The sequence below is a fragment of the Cydia pomonella genome, chromosome 10 (genome assembly GCF_033807575.1).
Source record: "Cydia pomonella isolate Wapato2018A chromosome 10, ilCydPomo1, whole genome shotgun sequence".
NCBI lineage: Eukaryota > Metazoa > Arthropoda > Insecta > Lepidoptera > Tortricidae > Cydia > Cydia pomonella.
In genome coordinates, this window is record NC_084712.1 from 4,666,653 (window position 1) to 4,685,520 (window position 18,868).

The 18,868-nt window shown below is 39.7% G+C and overlaps 1 protein-coding gene across 3 annotated transcripts in view; it reads right to left on the reverse strand.

The window, feature by feature from the left end:
- Positions 1–18,868, reverse strand: part of LOC133521882 (unconventional myosin-XV) — a 153,028-nt gene that overhangs the window by 91,603 nt on the left and 42,557 nt on the right. For all 3 annotated transcript variants that reach the window (XM_061856993.1, XM_061856991.1, XM_061856992.1), the window contains 9 exons: positions 10,564–10,814; positions 9,346–10,451; positions 9,112–9,275; positions 8,475–8,704; positions 7,539–7,757; positions 7,236–7,324; positions 4,299–4,437; positions 3,505–3,708; positions 3,120–3,249 (listed from right to left, as the gene is read on the reverse strand). In XM_061856993.1, coding sequence (XP_061712977.1) covers positions 3,120–3,249; positions 3,505–3,708; positions 4,299–4,437; positions 7,236–7,324; positions 7,539–7,757; positions 8,475–8,704; positions 9,112–9,275; positions 9,346–10,451; positions 10,564–10,814 — 2,532 coding nt within the window. The remainder of the gene's footprint in view (positions 1–3,119; positions 3,250–3,504; positions 3,709–4,298; positions 4,438–7,235; positions 7,325–7,538; positions 7,758–8,474; positions 8,705–9,111; positions 9,276–9,345; positions 10,452–10,563; positions 10,815–18,868) is intronic.

An 18,868-nucleotide genomic window follows, 5' to 3' on the forward strand; every position in this document is an offset into this window, starting at 1 on the left:
TCTTTAAAAACGGATGGGAAAGTTACTTACATTTTATTCACAAGAAATGCAAAGTAATTTAATCATTCAAATTTTGAAATATTTTATCACCTAGGAATGTAAAATTAACGACGACGACGACTTGTGATGATTTTGAAGTTTAAATAATTTTTGGCGTTGGTGTGGTAATTATACATTAATTCATAACGAGTTCAATTATTCACAACCAGTGGCAGTAAATTAAAACACGATCGAAAGGAGTGTTTTAAATCGAAACGAGTTGCCAATTATCTATTCGCACATATACAACGTTTTACAGTACATATGGCACTTTAAATTTTCGACATAGGCGCGTAAAGTGCTAATTAACGCCCTAGTGCGGTAAAGTAGTACCATATGTACTATAAAAAATGTTGTGTTTCAGTCGTTAGAAAAAATTGTTTAACCCTCGTGTCTTCAAACCCCCGAAACGCTCAAGATTTCCACTTCTCTAAAATACATAACTGTTTTAGCCAAAAATATTAACTGTTGAACTATATTGAAGGCCCGGTTCACATTGAGTGGCTGCACCACTGTGCACATACAAAGTTTATTCTAACTGTAACTTTTTTGACCACATTATTTTCAATATTTCTCGATTTTTAGCGAGGTAAATTTTTTTTGATGTCATGTACCAAATAATACAAAAAAGGTACTAAAACTGGGAGTAAGCGTCAGGATGTCAGGACCATGATAGCTATTTATATCGTTATAAATAGCTATCATGGTCCTGACATCCTGACACTTACGATACTACAATACAGTAAGGGCTATAACCGCGAACCACTTCATTAGTTCATCTATTCGCCTCTCTATCACTGCGCGATCTTTCTTTGTGCGAAAGAGAGGCACATAGGCTTCCCCTTCCCCCTGACGAAATTATGCGTTCCACGTCTTAATCATTAATTTAAGAACAATAAAACATACGAAGAGTATTATTGTATTATTTCAGTAGTTACAGTAATAATAGGCATAAAATAGGGATTATTACGCAAAACTCTGCGTAGAGGGCGTTACTAACGCACACGGGGCCTACCGCGAAATGGAAAATCTAAATTGTGGTTTCTGCCTCCATCATTCTTGCATATTCGATAGACAGAGAGGCAGATAGGTAACGAAATTTCGTTTCGCGTTAGACCATCTGTAACCAAAACGCCTTGATGCATCAATGCCGTAGTGAAAACTTGTCAAAAAACTGTTTAAGGCATAGTATGCATAAGTTACTCTCAGGTTTATAATACATGCTAGTGCTGCTCTCTACAGCCTGAAAAAATGTATGGCCTATCTATTTCAGGAGAATGCATCGTACGCGAGCAGCTAGCAATAATATCGCCAACGACAGATTGCAAATGAAATATAGGCACCTTTATGAGTAATTCAATAACTGCACTGAAATATGATGTTCGTACTCTCTGCAGGCAGATTTACAGAAGATCAGTTGGACTTTAAATTAAGTAAAAGAAATAGTTTCCCGTAATCTACAAATTTATTAACGAGATATTTCATTATATATAACTTCGTACGAAATGAAAAGTAATACGTGGGAATATGAGAAAAAATTAGTATATTTATATTAATTTATAACCTACATGCTCATTGATGAATAATTTTTACAAGCAGTAACATTACTAGATATCTCATTTAATATAATCCGACTAAATTACATTTCCGCAACACCTCCGTATTTCACAAAATAAATCAAGACATTATGCAACTTATATAATTTTGACGTATATATCCGAGTCGCCCGTGTTGCGACCGTCGCGACTTTCATGTAGTAACACCTAACATGGAAAAGTAAATAATAAAGACTGAATCTTCACGGATACCGCGTTGTTCGGGAAATATATATAGATCAAATAAATACTTAACTAAGTCGCTTGTAATAAACCTTGCGTAGATAGATAGATGTATAGATAGAATACTCTTTATTGGAACACCTCAGTAAAAAGATACAAAAGAAAATAAAAAACAAACAATTGATTAAATGTAGAGGCAGACAACAGGCGGCTACGTAACGACTTATATATACTTATAGTACGTTATTCTTTTGTTATATAATTTATTTCATTGTCAATAATATGATAATCCGACAATATGTACGAAACGGCAGTATTTAGTTCTTAAAGCTCTGCTTCTTCTGAACATTTTTTTATTCCACTTCATTTACTATTAAAATTGGTAACAAATTCTTAGGCAACTTGTCTGGCGCTATCAACTATCTCAAGTAAAATGTGGAGCCAGCGTGACTAAAATAAATATAAGTACTATTTTTTTATTGCTTTCCTCAAAACCGGCAATATGTATGATTGTGTAGCTTTATTTACAGAAATTTGGTTTCATATAGAGATTGGCAGTCATTGTTAATTAACTTCTCTCTGCGCCGAGTAAAATATAACCCGACCAAGTAATGTATTGGCTATACCATCCATATTTAACAAACAAATTTATGACGTTTTGTAACCTTCTTATTTTGGCAAATATATACCGACACATCCGAGCATGCACATTGCGAAGGGTGGTATTCTGGTTTTTCATCTTGGTCCAATGTGTATTTGCGTCTGACATTTTGCTTAATGAGAGAGTGAGACGCAATGCACATTGGACAAAGATCTTAGACTAGTGGAATATCACCCGAAAGGAAGAATTGAGTCACCGGGTGGCCCGGAGGCTCCGGGAAGTCCAATTTTTGCTCATAGCATGACCGGCTAGTCTCCGGTCCGAGCCCGCACCGGGCCACTACAGAGCTCCGGTGATGACGTAATGCTTTCCATAGAAAACGAAGCGCCGGAAGCTCCGGCCCGGCCCTGCCCCTGTGTAGCGTGAGTCAACCTTAAGTCCTTTATGCCAATTTCCACCATTTTAGCAATTATTGGATTTTTATTTTAACATGTTTTAAGCTTATCGCGAGGTCTCCAGCTCACAGAACTTCTATGTAGATTAACTTTATGTTAAACCTTTAAACGCCACGCCTATAGTGCGCGGAGCGTCATTGTGATGTACGAAGGTAGATATTGTAAAACTGTAGCCGCACGCGTCAATCGACTTCTTTGGCGGTCAACAGGTTAAAGAACATATTGTTTTTATGCAGTTGTTCGTACCTTGGCCATATTTCTTTCTGAATGCGGCGGCTGCCACTCGTCCAGCTTGGACAAGATGAACGCCAACTCGGCCGGCACTTCTAGCACTTGCATGCTCTCTGCCTTGGCCTTCTGCTCGGCGGCTCGCCGTCTGGAAATATACAGGAATTATTAAATCAAATCATATACCTTTCACTGCTTTACACAGGCCTTCTCTCATATCGGGTGTCCCCCCACTTTTCCAATGCGGGAACTATGAACTACGTTCACAAAGTGGTATTGGTATGTTATTAAAATATTAAAGTTTTTTTATTGTTACATTCGCCTTATTTATGGAGCCGCCAGACCGTACTTTATAACATTGATAAATCTCGCTTTATGATTAGGTAGCAAAGTCAACACTAACTTGGCTTGCTGCATCTGCAGGTCCTGCCGCCTCCGCTGCTGCTCGCGCAGATGCATGGCGAGCTTGCGCGCGCGGCGGCCGCGCACGAGCGCCTGCGCGCGCACCACGCCGCGCCGCGCGCGCACGAAGCGCGCCCGCTGCCGCCGCCCGCGCCAGAACGCCTGGATTTTGACCGCTGAGGCACGCATTGCGTTGTAGCGCTTTCTGGAATTGTGAAGAGAATATGTAAGTTTAGTTGCAGAAAAACCGACGTCGTGTCATATCGAGCTGTAAAAAAGAAGGAAGAAAAAACATACATTACATATTGCTTCACCTTCAAGAGTCTTAAATTGACAGTGTTCATGTGTTCTCTAGTGGATTAGACCGGGAATCTAATCGTGTTTACGTCTACAAGGGATCTTTCATCGATTAGGCTGTGGTTTTACAAGCTTAAAATTTAACATTTACCTACCCTATCTTGCTACATTATTTTGCCTTGAGCTCCTATTTCTACTACCTATTTAAGCGTTTTAAATGTCAGGTTCTTTAAGAGGACATACCTAAACTACTAGGTATTCGCGAGCATGCAATGTTGTTGCGGCGGGCGTTACTTATCAGCACGCGCAGCCTACGCCTCTCGCAGAAATACGCGTTATGTTCGTACCTGGCGAGGAATAGGTACACGAGCACGAGCCTGCAGCGCGGTGGCAGCGGCTCACAGCTTACGCTCTAGCGCCCGGTGTAGCACCTCCAGGAGAAACGCGCGCTGCGCCTAGCTGGTAGTCCACCCACTTTAAACTTGTAGATATTCGTACCTGGCGAGGAATCCACGGGCGCGTGCCTGCAGCGCCGTGGCAGCAGCGCGCAGCTTGTCAGCGCGCGCACGCTCCAGTGCTCGGTGCAGCGCCTCTCGCAGGAACACGCGCGCTGCGCCAAGCTGGTAGTCTGCACCACCTGGAATAATGAAGGTGACGTATGAGTATCATTGTGTCACGAAAGATCACAATACAATACACTTTATTGCACACCTTACGCTGTATGTTTAAAATGATGTTAAATATTAAATAAATAAATATTATAGGACATCATTACACAAATTGACTAACTCCCACAGTAAGCTTAATAAAGCTTGTGTATAGGGTAATTAGACAACGATATATATGATATATATGATATATATATAATTCAGCCTATAGACGTCCCACTGCTGGGCACAGGCCTCCTCTCATGTGCGAGAGGGCTTGGGCCCTGATATGATATGATATATAAATACTTAAATACATAAAAACACCCATGACTCAGGAACAAATATCCGTGCTCATCACACTAATAAATGCCCTTACTAGGATTTGAACCCGAGACCATCGGCTTCATAGGCAGGGTCACTACCCAGTAGGCCAGACCGGACGGTTAAGAAGAATATTTTCGCTCTCGCGTGATATGTTTCAGCGGCGAGGGCAGACTTAATTGATTATTCGTGAGTGACATGATGGCGGGTGTACATCAAAAAATAGAGCTGCGGTATACGTCAGGAGTTAGTGCTAGCAATGTGCCAAAATGAATAGGCATACATTATTATGTATCAATTGATTTTGGTGCTGATAAAATAACATCCTGTCTTCTAAACAAATATAAATAATTACTACAGTAGGATGTAGGTAGTAACTTAAAATTCAACGAAAGAATGTTTAGTTTTGTGGAGGTATCTAATAGTAACATTAAGGGACAATCATTGACGATCCACAATGCTGATAAATTCTCATTGCTAATATTCTGACAAGAGACAAGATATCACACGCAAGGAAGCTATAAAAGGAAGACCAATTTGCTCCTCATAAAATTACTTTACTATTGAATATTTATATAAACACATTATCCGCCGCTCGATAAATTTTACGATCATTTTCTAACACGATAACTCACCAGTTCCTCTCGGTGTTGAATTGTTGATAGTATTGAAACGCAATAAATCCGTATCGAGTCTGAGGATCTTGCTTAGAAATCGATACTAACGCGAAGCGGCTCAAAAAAGCATATTTTCAATGAATTTTAATTGCAACAAATACCTAGCCGAGCGGAACTCCTCCCCGCTTTCTGACAGCTTGAAGTCTTAATGGAGCACTTTTCTTTTCACATACCGGCTAGCGAAAGCACGAAAAGTAAAGATTATATTTTTAGATCATGATTTACGGTCATTTGTCTCTGTAATCATTTTTAACATGGCTTTTTATCACTGTTTTCATTGGGGTTCGAATCCTTTTCCGGACCTTTAAACAAGAAGATAGGATCTTAAAGAGCAGGGATTGTTTTTTCTAAAAAAATAAACATTTTCGTCACTTCATTTTTAACACTTCAGGATTCATACACAAGGAATAATTGAAAGCATTAGACAACGATTCGCGAATGTGAACAGCCCGTGACTGAACCAAACTGCTACGATCAATTAGTAGAAAGTGGATAATCAGCTGGTTTCAAAACTCGTTGTGAAGGATTGATGTGCACATTACTTACATTTATAGAATGCTTATTAACACGTGGGCACATCTAGATAAATGCGATTTTGAATTTATTTACGAGTAATAAATAAAACTGCACGTGAGTTCCTTATGGTTTACTAACAACATCCGCCATTAAACAAATTGCGAAATTAAGTGGTCGTTAAAAAAATTAGTACAATTATTAGAAATTACAGTATTATGCCTAAAAGGGAATTGCCTGAACTACTTCCGAATAAATACATCGTTGGCGTTTCACGATCTTCAAATAAGCTTAACTGGTAGATAAAGTGCTAGGTTTTGCGGGAAGTTTAATCTGGCAGTTAATTTATTAGTCAGTAGTCTGGCCTAGTGGGTAGTGGCCCTGCCTATGAAGCCGATGGTCCCGGGTAGATTCTATGGTTAGGGTATTAGTTTACATGTGACATTATGGGCGTAAAGTATATTATATCAATAATACTTCCAGAAAAGAATGTAGGACACACTCAAGAGAATCCTGCATCAAAATCATACAAATAGATAGATGCGGTCGCTGAATTTGTAAGCCGCACATGCAAGTAATTACTTATGCAAAGGTTTTTTTCGTAGGTTCAGTTTTTGCAATTTTGTAGCAACACATGAGCTTTAGAATGCGATGCTCATTATGCGAATTGCAAAAGACAATGATTGTGCTCATTACACACAATAACTGCTGTGGGCGGATCAATTTGGTTGCAATAGGTACAACACGCAGCGCCTACAGCCTACAGCTAGTCCTTTACTTTTCGGAAATGTAATAACTGCTTGTAGCTGCTAACATCGATCAAAAGACCTGAAGCTGTTAGATATGCTGGTGGCATTTCGAAAGAGCGCGCGTTTCTAGTTGGCTAAGGTCTAACAAGTCCTAACCTAAACAAGTCTCCAATAAATAGTAAGCTAATATAGAAGTCTTATGGGTGGTAACGGTAAGCTACGGGGAGCGGTGGGCCAGAGTTCCTATTGCGAACCACGAAAACCCAAATTTCGTCATCTGCCTCTCTACCGTCTGAATATGCAAGAGAGTTCTAATAGTAAAAAGAAAGTAAACTGTGATGTTCACTTCTGCGTAGATAGTTTTCTTGAGTAGGCCCTTAAATCAATAATTAATCTTTGATTTACACAAAATTACAGACCGACAACTGAAACTATGTATAAAGTTGCAATGAAAAACAGTAAATTGTCACTCAAAGAGATGTTTTTCTCGTTTACGCATGATACATCATTAAAATGGAAACATACCAGCGCCAGTGGGTGGCATCTCGGCGAGTATGGAGTTGCATATCTCTCGGTACGGCGTGGAGCGGGCCGGAGTTGACTTCAACAAGTACCTGGAACAGTGTTTATGGTATTAACATAACGCTTAGAACATCCGTTCAGCATAGCACTCATTCTTGTGGTATTACGCAGGTTACCTAGGTATGGTGCTTATAGACATAATATGTGTGTAATTGTAATTATGAAATCATTCGCTCGGAAGAAGCTCACGTTTTGATAAAATATTTGAATTCTAAGCTAGACTTATGGATACAAGGTAACACTCACCGATATCTATCAACAAAGTTCTGGAACGGTATCCTAATCGGGTATCCGGTCTGTCGGATCTTGATGGTGTCCAGCATGCCGGTGTACCGCAGCTGGGCCAGCACGCAGGGCATGTCGAACTTCATGGGCGACTTGTCGGTGTTGGGCTTGATGCAGCGCACGAACCAGGGGTTGCAGCGCGACATGGAGTCAAGCAGTTGGTGCAGGCTGTCGGAGAACCTGGACAGGATGAGATGCATATTAAGATTATTTATTTAAACTTTATTGCACAAAATATATACAACAATGTACAAATGGCGTACTTAATGCCAAATGGCATTATCTACCAGTCAACCATAGGGCCAAACAGAGATACCTAGTTTGGTGCAGAGAAAGAAACATATTGAATAAAAAAAAAGCAAACCAGACTTATAAACTACATAAATAAATAATAATATATAAACTACCACATATTTATACAATACATACTATAAATATAATAATGATGGATATTATTCGAACTCTTGTTTCAGCAAATGCTTACGTAGCTTCCGCTTGAAGGAAAACTTACTTGGAGCTTGTCTAATATTAATCGTTGCTATACACAATTTTCTGAACGCGACCCTTGCTGATCTGATCTTCAAAAAATCTCGCATGAAACTAGCCAGTTAGCTATTAACTATTTTATAAATTAAAAAGCTCTTGTAAAGGCTGCTTAGAAGACGATAAAAAAGAACTATTTTTCTCCGACACATAATCGACTTTTGGAAGTCACTATCACTAATGGATATGATAAGCGAATTCTTCGAATTATTCTTGCAACTAACCGGGCAGGTGCAGGGGTCCAGGCTTTTAGCTCAGGCCAGAGAGAGTTTGGCGCTATACTGGAAGGCGCGCTCATCTCTCATGGAAGCAGAGCAGCTAGCATCCATACAGATCTATTTGAATTCTACTGACCTTGCAGCGACAGTAGGCGTCCTTGGTTTCATGGTGACGAAGCGGCCATTGGCCCCACGTGGAAGTGTTTTATTCGCATCATGCTGTGCCCGCAGTTGCGCGCTCATCTCGGCCACCAACGGAACTTCACTGGAGCAAAGTAACTCCAGTACATCGCCGCGTAACGCATCTCGGTTCTTATCGAGGAACCCTTCTACGTTGTACCACACTTGGCCGGCATAATGCTTCACCTGTACCAAACAACTGACAGATAAAGATTTTGTACACGGATATAGTATATTTTGTAAAATGGTCGCCTAATGTTTATAAACAGCTCTGATCGATTGTAAAGAACAGATTGCTCGAAATTGATGACTCAAAATTTATAAACATTAGATATCCAAGTATTAAAATTACACAACGTGATAACATTCAACATTCAATGTAAAAACGGATCATATATCATCTATAAATCATTTAGAAATTGGTTTATTTGAAATGCGTATCATAGTTCTAATTTACTCTCATTTATGTAAATGAAACTCAACTTTATGTTACTGAGGTTTATGGTGAGATATCGTAATAAATTGCATCATTAATGCAATGAAACTGGTCAGAGGCTTTAACGATAATAAATAGTTGCTTATAACCGACTTACACCAAATTCACTCGCACCCAGTCTGGGCCTCGAATACAGCTCGTTGAGAGCGTGATTGTAATGGCACTTCTCCAGGAAGGACGCGTCGGACGCGCGCGGAAAATTGCTCTCGTCGTCCAACAGGTGCAGAATTCCCACTGGCTTCTTGCTCAGCAGCTGGATCACTACAAAAACAATCGAAATTATAACGAATCCTCATAGGATTAAAGTAGATAACAGAGAAACAACACCTACCTGGAGAGTTGTCATTCCACGCGAGATTTGACCACTCCAACCTCTCTTTCTGATACTCCTGTTGTTCCAACTTGAAAATGTGTTTGTTAAAATAGTGCTGCAGCGTTTCGTTCGCAAAGTTTATGCATAACTGCTCGAATGAGTTCTCTTCCAGGTCTTCGAAGCCGAAGATATCGAGGAGAGATATTCTGTGCGCGTCGTGCAGACCCGCTCGGTGCACGATCGAGTTAATTCGGAGGACCAACCAATTGAATAAGGATGAGTATAGTGCTTTAGCGAATGCGTCTCTTGCGTCTAAAGCTTGGTCAATCGGTAATGGCGACCTCATGCGTTCGGCGCGGGCCGCTGTCACTCGGGTGGTCAGAGCTCTTGCCATTGCTTCAGCAGGGACCTTCAGAAGATGTGCCGCCCAACGTACCTCAGCCCCACCACCTAACTGCACACCCTCTTGGCCGTGTCGAAGCTGTCTTCTATGAAAATAAACATTTCCTAAGTGAAGAACAGCTGCTAATACTCTTATAATATCTTCTCGTTCGGCATCTCCAATGCCGAGCACTTGCATGGCACCACAAAGAGCGGACCAGTCGGCACCCGCACCTGCTCCGCCTGAATCGCCTCCTTGATTTAAATAAAAATAATGCTCGGCAGATAGAAGACCTCTAGCCTTCCTTTGCTCCACGTCTAAACCAGCGAGTAGCTCGTAAAATACATGATAATTTCTTTCGCCAGGGGACTGCGTGACTATTCTCGACTTCTCAAGTAGATAATGTGCTACTCGCGCGCCAGCCAGCGCGCCATCTTTGAAATACAGTTCTAGAAGTTTCCCGAATCGACTAGAGTTGTGATTTTTTGGTGTTCTAGCGTTTCCGAAAGCCTCTAACAGTGGAGCTGCCTCGAGAATCTGTTCGGAGACGGGTGCACGGCCTGGTGGAGCAGGGGCGACAGCAGCCAGGAACTGTACTGCTAGTTTGGTGGATTCCGTCTTGCCCGCACCGGACTCGCCGGAGATGAGAATGGCCTGCGGATGCGGCAGAGATGCGCGCGCAGCCGCGGCTATGGCAAAAAGGTGTGGAGGGAGATCGCCTAGGGCTTCCGCTGCGTGGTACCTAAAAAGAAGGATCCATCAAACTACAGTAATGTAATGAATCATGGAGTATATACGAGCAAAAGAGAAATAAAGTCAAATCCTAGGGAGTGTAATCATCTGTTAGTCCTCACCTCCTCGCAGTCTGCAGTCCATACAGCGCATCCACGGGCCGGTACGGGTTGACGGCCACCAGTATGGAGCCGGCGTACGTGTAGATGAGCCCCTGCTCGTAGCGCAGCTTGAGGTTCCAGAGCAGCGCGGCCTCGTGCAGGTCGTGGAGGCGCGTCATGTCCTCGACGCCGGTGGGGCCGAGCTCCTCACGCGGCCACACCGGGTCGCCCTCCTCATCGCCGGTGCCCATTTGGAGGGCGAAGGTTTGGGGCTGCGGAGAGAAGGTATACTTTAGTTATCGGAAGAAAAATTGTTTGGCTTAGTTGAATAGGAGAAACGGCCCAAAGACCTTAATTTCAAATACTTAATACCAATGCAAGGAAAACGTATTTATGCGCATAAATATTAAAAATTTAAATAATACTTCTTCGTACTAATAAGTATATTTATCAAACCGAGTTTCTTTACTCAGAAGTTTATGTATATTTTGTTTAAGACGGCAGCGTTTAAATTTGGGCCTGTTTTTGAGTTAGGTAATTTCCTCCGAAAGAATCATGCGATGCACGACGAAGACCATTGCCACACGTAACTCAAGCGTGCATTATTATCATTAATTGTTTAACACCGTTTCCAACAATTGACGTATTATAATATTCAATACAGGGAAGTCTTAACATTACGTTTTGTAATTTCGTCGTAATTTTCTATGGCTTTGTAGCCGGCAGTAGAAACGAAAACTAGTTTTACTTAACTGTTTCGCAACTGGCATGAATCAAGACAAAACCGCACATAAAGAAGCCATGGGAACTAGAATTTTAATTTTCGTATGATAGCATCTTCCCATCCCATGTTATGTAAAGAATGCCAATTCTAATGAATGATCCAAAACGACTGAAAGTCATCAAAATATTAATGGTACAATTAAGATTTATTACGAAGACGCTTCACTTTCGATTATTGTGCAAGTTTAAATTAAATTAAATGCGTTACAATTTCCTACTGGCTTACTTCCAAGGAGTAAGTTACCAAACGGCATAAAAATGCAACCAGACGTAAAATCACGCTCGCAGGCTGTAAACCATAACTGTGACATAACATAATGACTGCTGCACAATTGTATCAGCCATCTTTCGTGACCCGGCCATTTCGCTTTCAAGCTCATTCAAATTATGCGATATTCACTGTCGGTTTGATTCGCACCTTCGGCGGACGCTTGCGTGCTTGCAACGTAATGAATTGGACAGCTGGCTGACAGCCGGCGGAAAGTGTGTCGTGGTACAGGCTTGCAAATTGCTTAGTCGCATATTAGATTACGTTTCGTTGTCGTGGTCGAGTAGGCTTTAATAATGAGTCGGCCAGCATTGCCGCGGTACAGTTAGGTGACCTTCGTACGATCGACGGTTAATTTAATGATACAAATAAATGCATTAAACAATTCATTGCGACCTTAAAGTTATGTTAAACGCTTTATAATGCATCAAGTGATTCTAACTAGATTCTTGAATTTTGCTGAGATGTTGAAGACCTCGATTAGACAGGTCTTATCTCAGAACATCATGCACATCACTGTAGATTCCGTAGAAAGACTCCGTCGAGCCGGCTAATAAAATAATCCTGATATGTAATTGCAATGTTTCTGTTAACAATTAAATTAGGCATACACATTTATGTCGATTGCTTGTTGTAATCTAAATAAAACGGCGGTGCGGGTTCAAATCGTTGTCTAAGTACCTATAACACAAATCCTATTGAGTTAACTGTGGGACTTAGTCAGTTTGTGTAATAATGTCCAATAATATTTATTATTGTTGATTTATTTAAATAAGATGAACGAAATTATAAGCGATATATTGCAAATGTAAGAAATCAGACGTGCAGTCAATCATTCCAAATCATTCATAACCACAACCAACGAGATGCATCTGTAGGTATGTAGTATGTACCTTATGTATTTAAGCAATAGGGCCGAGTGTAGGTTGCCCTTAGACATAAAACATAAATAGAAACACTATACATACAACTTGCATTCGCACTGCAAGACGCACCTATTGTTTAACTAGAACAATGCCATGAACAATATAGTGTTAATACATTTAATTACATTTCGCACTAGTACATCCAGGCTCAGATCCCTCAGCCGCCGCACCGCCGTGGGCCGCCGGCGGTGCCGGCTCGGCGCGTTGGGCAGCCTGGCGCTCGCCGACCTTGGCAAGCTTGGCATTGTTGGCATTTTCGCGCTTGGTGCTACTGGCGCGCTATGCCGGTTTAGCTGCCGACGTGAGATACGCGGTAGCCGGCATGTTGAGTCGCAAGAGGTGCACGAAAGAGAGCCGCAGGATTCAGGAGAGCTGCGCGGCGTTGGGGCGAAGCGAACACGCATCGGCTATCGTTACAGGAGGACACTCAAAATAGGTTCACTTAGCACATTGTTTTGTAATCTTTAGTTAGATTACAATATATCCAACCAGCGTATGAAAAGTCGACGTGAGATAACGTATGAAATAGTGACAGGGACGAATAGTTTCAAAAGGTTTGTAGCTTCGGTTCCGTAACATCCTATTTGATACACTCTTGAACACATTTCACGGCACATTCTTTAGTCAATCCTTGGTAAGACTTCAATGCTCTCAAACACATAGGTCAGGGCTACGCGCTATCTGACACGGCGGAACACTCGAAAATCGAAGGTTTGCGGTGTGGCGTCACCGTATTCCGTACATTTTTGAACACACACAGCAAATTCTTAGTAAATGCAGACCACAAGTGCCCCGTTCGGAAGCTGGTTACAGAACTGTTAGCTCGGAGGAGTAACGGGCCCGCCGTCGGACCAGCCGGGGGTAGCTCGGCGTTAGATGGACATTTGGACTACATGCGTTTAATACGTAAACCGGTGGCTTTAATCAACGGAATGTTGAAATTTTAGTTTTATTAGATCGTTTTTTTTCTGTGATCTCAGTAAGGCATTTGACTGTGTCAGTCACTCTATACTTATTGATAAATTACAATATTATGGAATCAGAGGATCCGTTCTGAAATTGCTGACATCATACCTGAAAAATAGAACTCAGTATGTTCAAATTAAAAGTATCAATAATTCAGGATGCGTTCAATATGTTGACTCGGAGGACAAACAAGTTTACTGCGGTGTTCCACAAGGATCGGTATTAGGCCCGTTGCTGTTTATTATTTTTATTAATGATCTTCCATATAATATATCGTTTGGCAAAGCATACCTCTATGCAGACGATACCAGTATAATAATTCAAAATAATGACATTGCCTCACTCGAAGCTGATACAACTCTCACTTGGACACAATTGTTACACTGGTTTCAAAGTAATGGTCTCAAAATGAATTTAGATAAAACTAACTACATGACTTTTTGCAGACATACAAACAGCATTTCCTATGAGCTTCCATTACCTATTTCAAGAGTGGAAAACACAAAATTTCTCGGTATTGAATTAGACAATCAATTGCGCTGGTCAAACCAAATAGATGTGCTAAGAAAAAAACTAGCTAGTGCTGGTTATGCGTTAAGAAACCTATCCAAGATTTTGAATCCAACAGACCTGAGGGCTGTTTATTTTGCACATTTTGAGAGCATTCTAAGATATGGTCTGGAGGTATGGGGTAACAGTGTTCTAATAAATACCATCTTAATATTACAAAAGAAAGCTGTAAGATGTATTGATAAAGCTAAGCCCCTGGAACACTGTCGCCCACTTTTTGTTAAACATAAGATAATGACCGTCATTTCATTATACATCTTCTCAATTAGCATATTTATTTACAAAAACAAATCTAATTACCAGTGTAAATCCAATAACAGATTGCATGCCTTAAGAAATAACAATGATATTATTTTACCAAAATCAAATAATTATATTCATTTTAAAAGAAGTATTGAGTACAATGGAATCAAAATTTTTAATTTTTTAAGTAATGACATAAAAGAGTGCACTAATTTAAATGAATTCACAAAAAGGCTAAAATGTTATTTAATAAACAGACCTTATTACTCCTTGCAGGAATATTTCCAGAAACTGTATGAATAGTAATAATATTTTATTTAAATTTGTATAATACTCGTAATAATTTTCTTAGCTTCAGAATTACCGAACTATTAGCTATAGAAATTTAATGTCATCGTAAACTTAGGCTAAATGTATTACCTAGTGTAAGTTTTGCATGCCAAGTGTGGCAGAACATGCATTCATGTAACCTATCTACTGACATGACAAATTGTAATATCTGTGTAATGTTCTAGCAAAATAAATGATTCTGATTCTGATTCTGATTCTGTTGACTAACGGATTGGGATTGGGGCAATGTTGTCCTTAATCTATGGGGAGTAGCTGATAGTATACGTTGGCTGAACGACGATGAGGTGGAGAAATGACAAGTGCTTAAGATAAAAGGCACTCATTTTTATCGAAGTAGTTTGGCGCTTGAACGCAGTGAGAACGCCAATAGTCCCAGACTGAAATGGTGCTTTTCAACCGAGTGAAACACTCTACTTTTAATTACGAATTCGATTAATGTAAAATACATTATGTATTAAAAAAAATGACTTGCATAGTACTTTATTCAGTTAACAATTTAGGTAAAAGTATCGTTATTTATGAAATGTGGAATCCATTTAAAACCAAATTTTAATTTATTATCGTTAAATGTTCTAGTGCAGAAATGTATCACTTTCTGAACAACAATGACCCACTTTCATGAGAAATGAAAAAGCTCTTTCTCGATCAAATATCCACCTAAATTACTTCACAAGATCTTAGAGTTACCTAAACTCTAACTCAATTACTTATCTTTAAATATAGATATTTTATGTTAAATCTCTACTTTTTTCAAAAATAAATTTTCAACTACAAGACTGCGTCGGCGGAATGCGTCGAACATGTTAAAGCATTCGGATTACGAAAAATCTTTTGAACCTGCTCTGGTTGAACACAAGCGACCCTGGCGCCTTGTAATCAAATATCTTTATCCGATTACCATCTAATGTCGTATCGTAAATTATTAACAAGGTATCGACGCCTTTTCGAATCATCACCAACATTAATCAAATAATTGAGTGCCATACAAATCTTAATGAAAAGTTGTTAAAGATAAATCGAACCTTAAGATAAAGTCGAAATATTTCTAGATAACGCAATCATTGTAAATGCTATAAAGTTTTCAATGCCTCTGTTTCGACCAGCGATGTGCGAGGATGCGTTACGAGGGATGTGTTTGTAACGACCAATAAAATCAAACACAATTTAATAACACATTACGCGTCAAGGCACCTGTCGTCGTCAATGACACGATCTATAATAGGTACAGTCACAACATCGACACGATTGAAGTGCCAGAAATATATATACACGACTTTATGGCCCATATATTAGGGTACTGTATACATATTTTTGGCACTTTGGCCGTACCGATATTTTCAGACGTGACCGTACCCATCTCCGGCAAGTGTTGTCAAAGGTAAACAATTGAATAAAGATGTTTTTTTGTTCTTTTGTAGCCCTAAGCGATGCAGCGAACAACGGACGGACGGACGGAAAGGCACGCAGCTCAGAATACTAAGTGGCACCACAATGAATCATTAGAGTGTTTGTACAGGCGGGCTCCATACCTACATATTTTGTAAGTCATCGTTCTAATTAGTTCTTTGCTACCTAGTGTACTGAACAGCGTCAGTGGGCAAGGCAAATATCTTCTGCCTCGCCTTTTTCCCGTTACGCTGCATCGGCTTTCCCAATCATGCGACGCCACTGCTCCTTTCTTGGGTGTCTTGTTCGTGGAGGGCAAGGCAATCATTGATTTAATCCAAATTATGTATTTTTAGTACATTTTAGTAATTGAGTAGCAGACGCGCTTCTTAAGTACTGTAGCTATTTGATTCTGTTCTGATACTATCCCCCAATTTGTTTTTTTATGTTTAGTAATTACTAATAAGACAAGTAGATAATGCTTTCGAAAAGCTTCATTTTACCGTCAGATTAATAAGATAAGGGTTATCATTGCGATCTTACGTCAATAATGGCGCATTGCACTGCAAAAATCAGCGCCATGGCTTGTCGTGGCAATATGGTGAGTGGGGATACCGGGGATCCTGTTTAGCATGTAGTTTCTGTTGTGTGTGTTATTTTATAGTATTGTCAAATGTTTGTACAAATTGTGATGTGAAATAAATGAATTTCGATAATAAATGAAGTCGATGCAAGGTGTGCAAACTTAGCGTGATTAGAGTTGGAGTCCACCTTCCGTATCAAATGAATGTGACTTCGGTATTTACGACAACCTCAAAATACATTGGGTTTTGCAACAATACTTCGTTAAATTATAGACCAAACGATAATCTGATTATAATATTTTAAGCATTCGCAATGTAATTGCAGTTTACATTGTAACTTATCATTGAATCCTAGACGGTTAATGGATAGATGATATCATCAAAATCGATTCAATTGTTCGTCAGCTCAAGATTAATATTTGTTATTAACATTGAGCTACAGACTTATACCTTTTATACCGTCACAAAAAGGATCACCGTACCTATACAACAATATTATGTATGTAGCTTATATTAGTAGAATTAATATCAGGTGAAATTTTCGTCTTGGGCTGGTGGTGTGAAAAAAGTTTTTCTGATATTAGCTCGACTAGACCTGTAGGTACACAGGACCACATAATCGTGCACATACAAGAGGAAACAAAATTAAATTAAACATAAACAGGGTTTCCTAAAAACTAAGCAAGAAAATAACATGCTGAAGATGCAGTTGCAGTGTGACAAAAAGGATGAACTCTGCATTTGCTGTGGTGCAGTGTAGACTAGAAGCCACGGCGCTGGTTTTCAGAACACCCCCAATGACTATTATATCTACATTCAGTTTAGCGGGTGTTCAAATTTCAATTACATTATGGTTAGGGCGGAAATGACGAAAAAGCATAAAACGAAAAATAAATAATACATATCTTATACCTTTAAACGAGCAATTCTTGTATATATATATATTTCTGTGATCGGCTCTCGGCGGAAACGGCTCTAACGATTTCGCTGAAATTTGGTATATGGGGGTTTTTGGGGGTATACAATTGATCTAGATTAGTCTTATGTTTGGGAAAACGCGTGTTTTCGAGTTTTCATGCGTTTTTCTTTCGACGCAGAATATGGTTGCTAATTTCGTGTTGGCGGCCACTATCCGTCTGGTCCAGTGGGTTAAGACGCGGACGGCTAGAAACGAGTGTTACGGGTTCGAATCTCGCCCGGTGACTAATTTTTTTTATATGTTCAAGTTTATATATAATTTTTAATTTTTATTGTTTTAGACAAGTTTAATTTAGTAAAAAAAATTAGTTAATGTTTGAGATAACAATATATATTTCTCATAAATATGTCTAACATTTACCTATTCTGATTACGTATATAATAATAATTGTCAGTTCACATTTTACTTTTTAATATTACAATAAATAGTTATAACCGAGCAAAGCTCGGTCGCCCAGGTACTACCTATATAAAACAAGGTAGCTGGGGCAAGACATGAGGACCAATTACTGCGTCTGTAGAATATAAATGCCTAGTAGTGGAGATATATTAAAGGGCACACGAAATCGAGCGCTCGAGATTCAAATATCGCCCCCCAAATCAGTTTGTTCGCCTCACGCTGTGCGAGGCTGAAAAGATGGCATGTCTCGATTTTGTAGTAGGTATGTAGAATTGTAGATCGTCTGCAATCAACAATACTATTGTACCCGTTTTTATACGCCGATTGCGATGCCAGTGTATTATGGTTATTATGGATAGCTCTTATATCAGTAATACTAATGCTGTATCAGAAATTTAATAAACTTAAATAAATGCCATTACTAAGAAAAAGTGACAGAGGCCTGCAGTGGCCCAGGCTGGCTCGGTATCACCTGAGTTGATCCAGTTAGAAGGTATGAACAATACTGTTCTACCATAGGGATGGCTAGGGGGCGCCGTAAGCCTTCAGTAAGAAATGCATATACTTGGAAAAATCGACCAATGCCGCCGTGACACCGGCCGAGTGGCTCAGGCACCTGCCGCGATAGCAGAGGACGCTGGTTCGATTCCAGCCTGGGGCACTGGAGGTCTTGGCCACTTTTTCTTAGTATATGACATTTATTTAAGTTTATAATTTATATAGTAGTGTTTCTACTTGAAATAAAAACAAATTAAAATATTTCCTAAAAATAATTTAATTTATTCTAATACTTCTAATAGTGCAGAAATTAAATGTTATTGCAACTTATTATCATTGTATGATAGTGAGTGAGGTCCTACGTAAAAAAAAA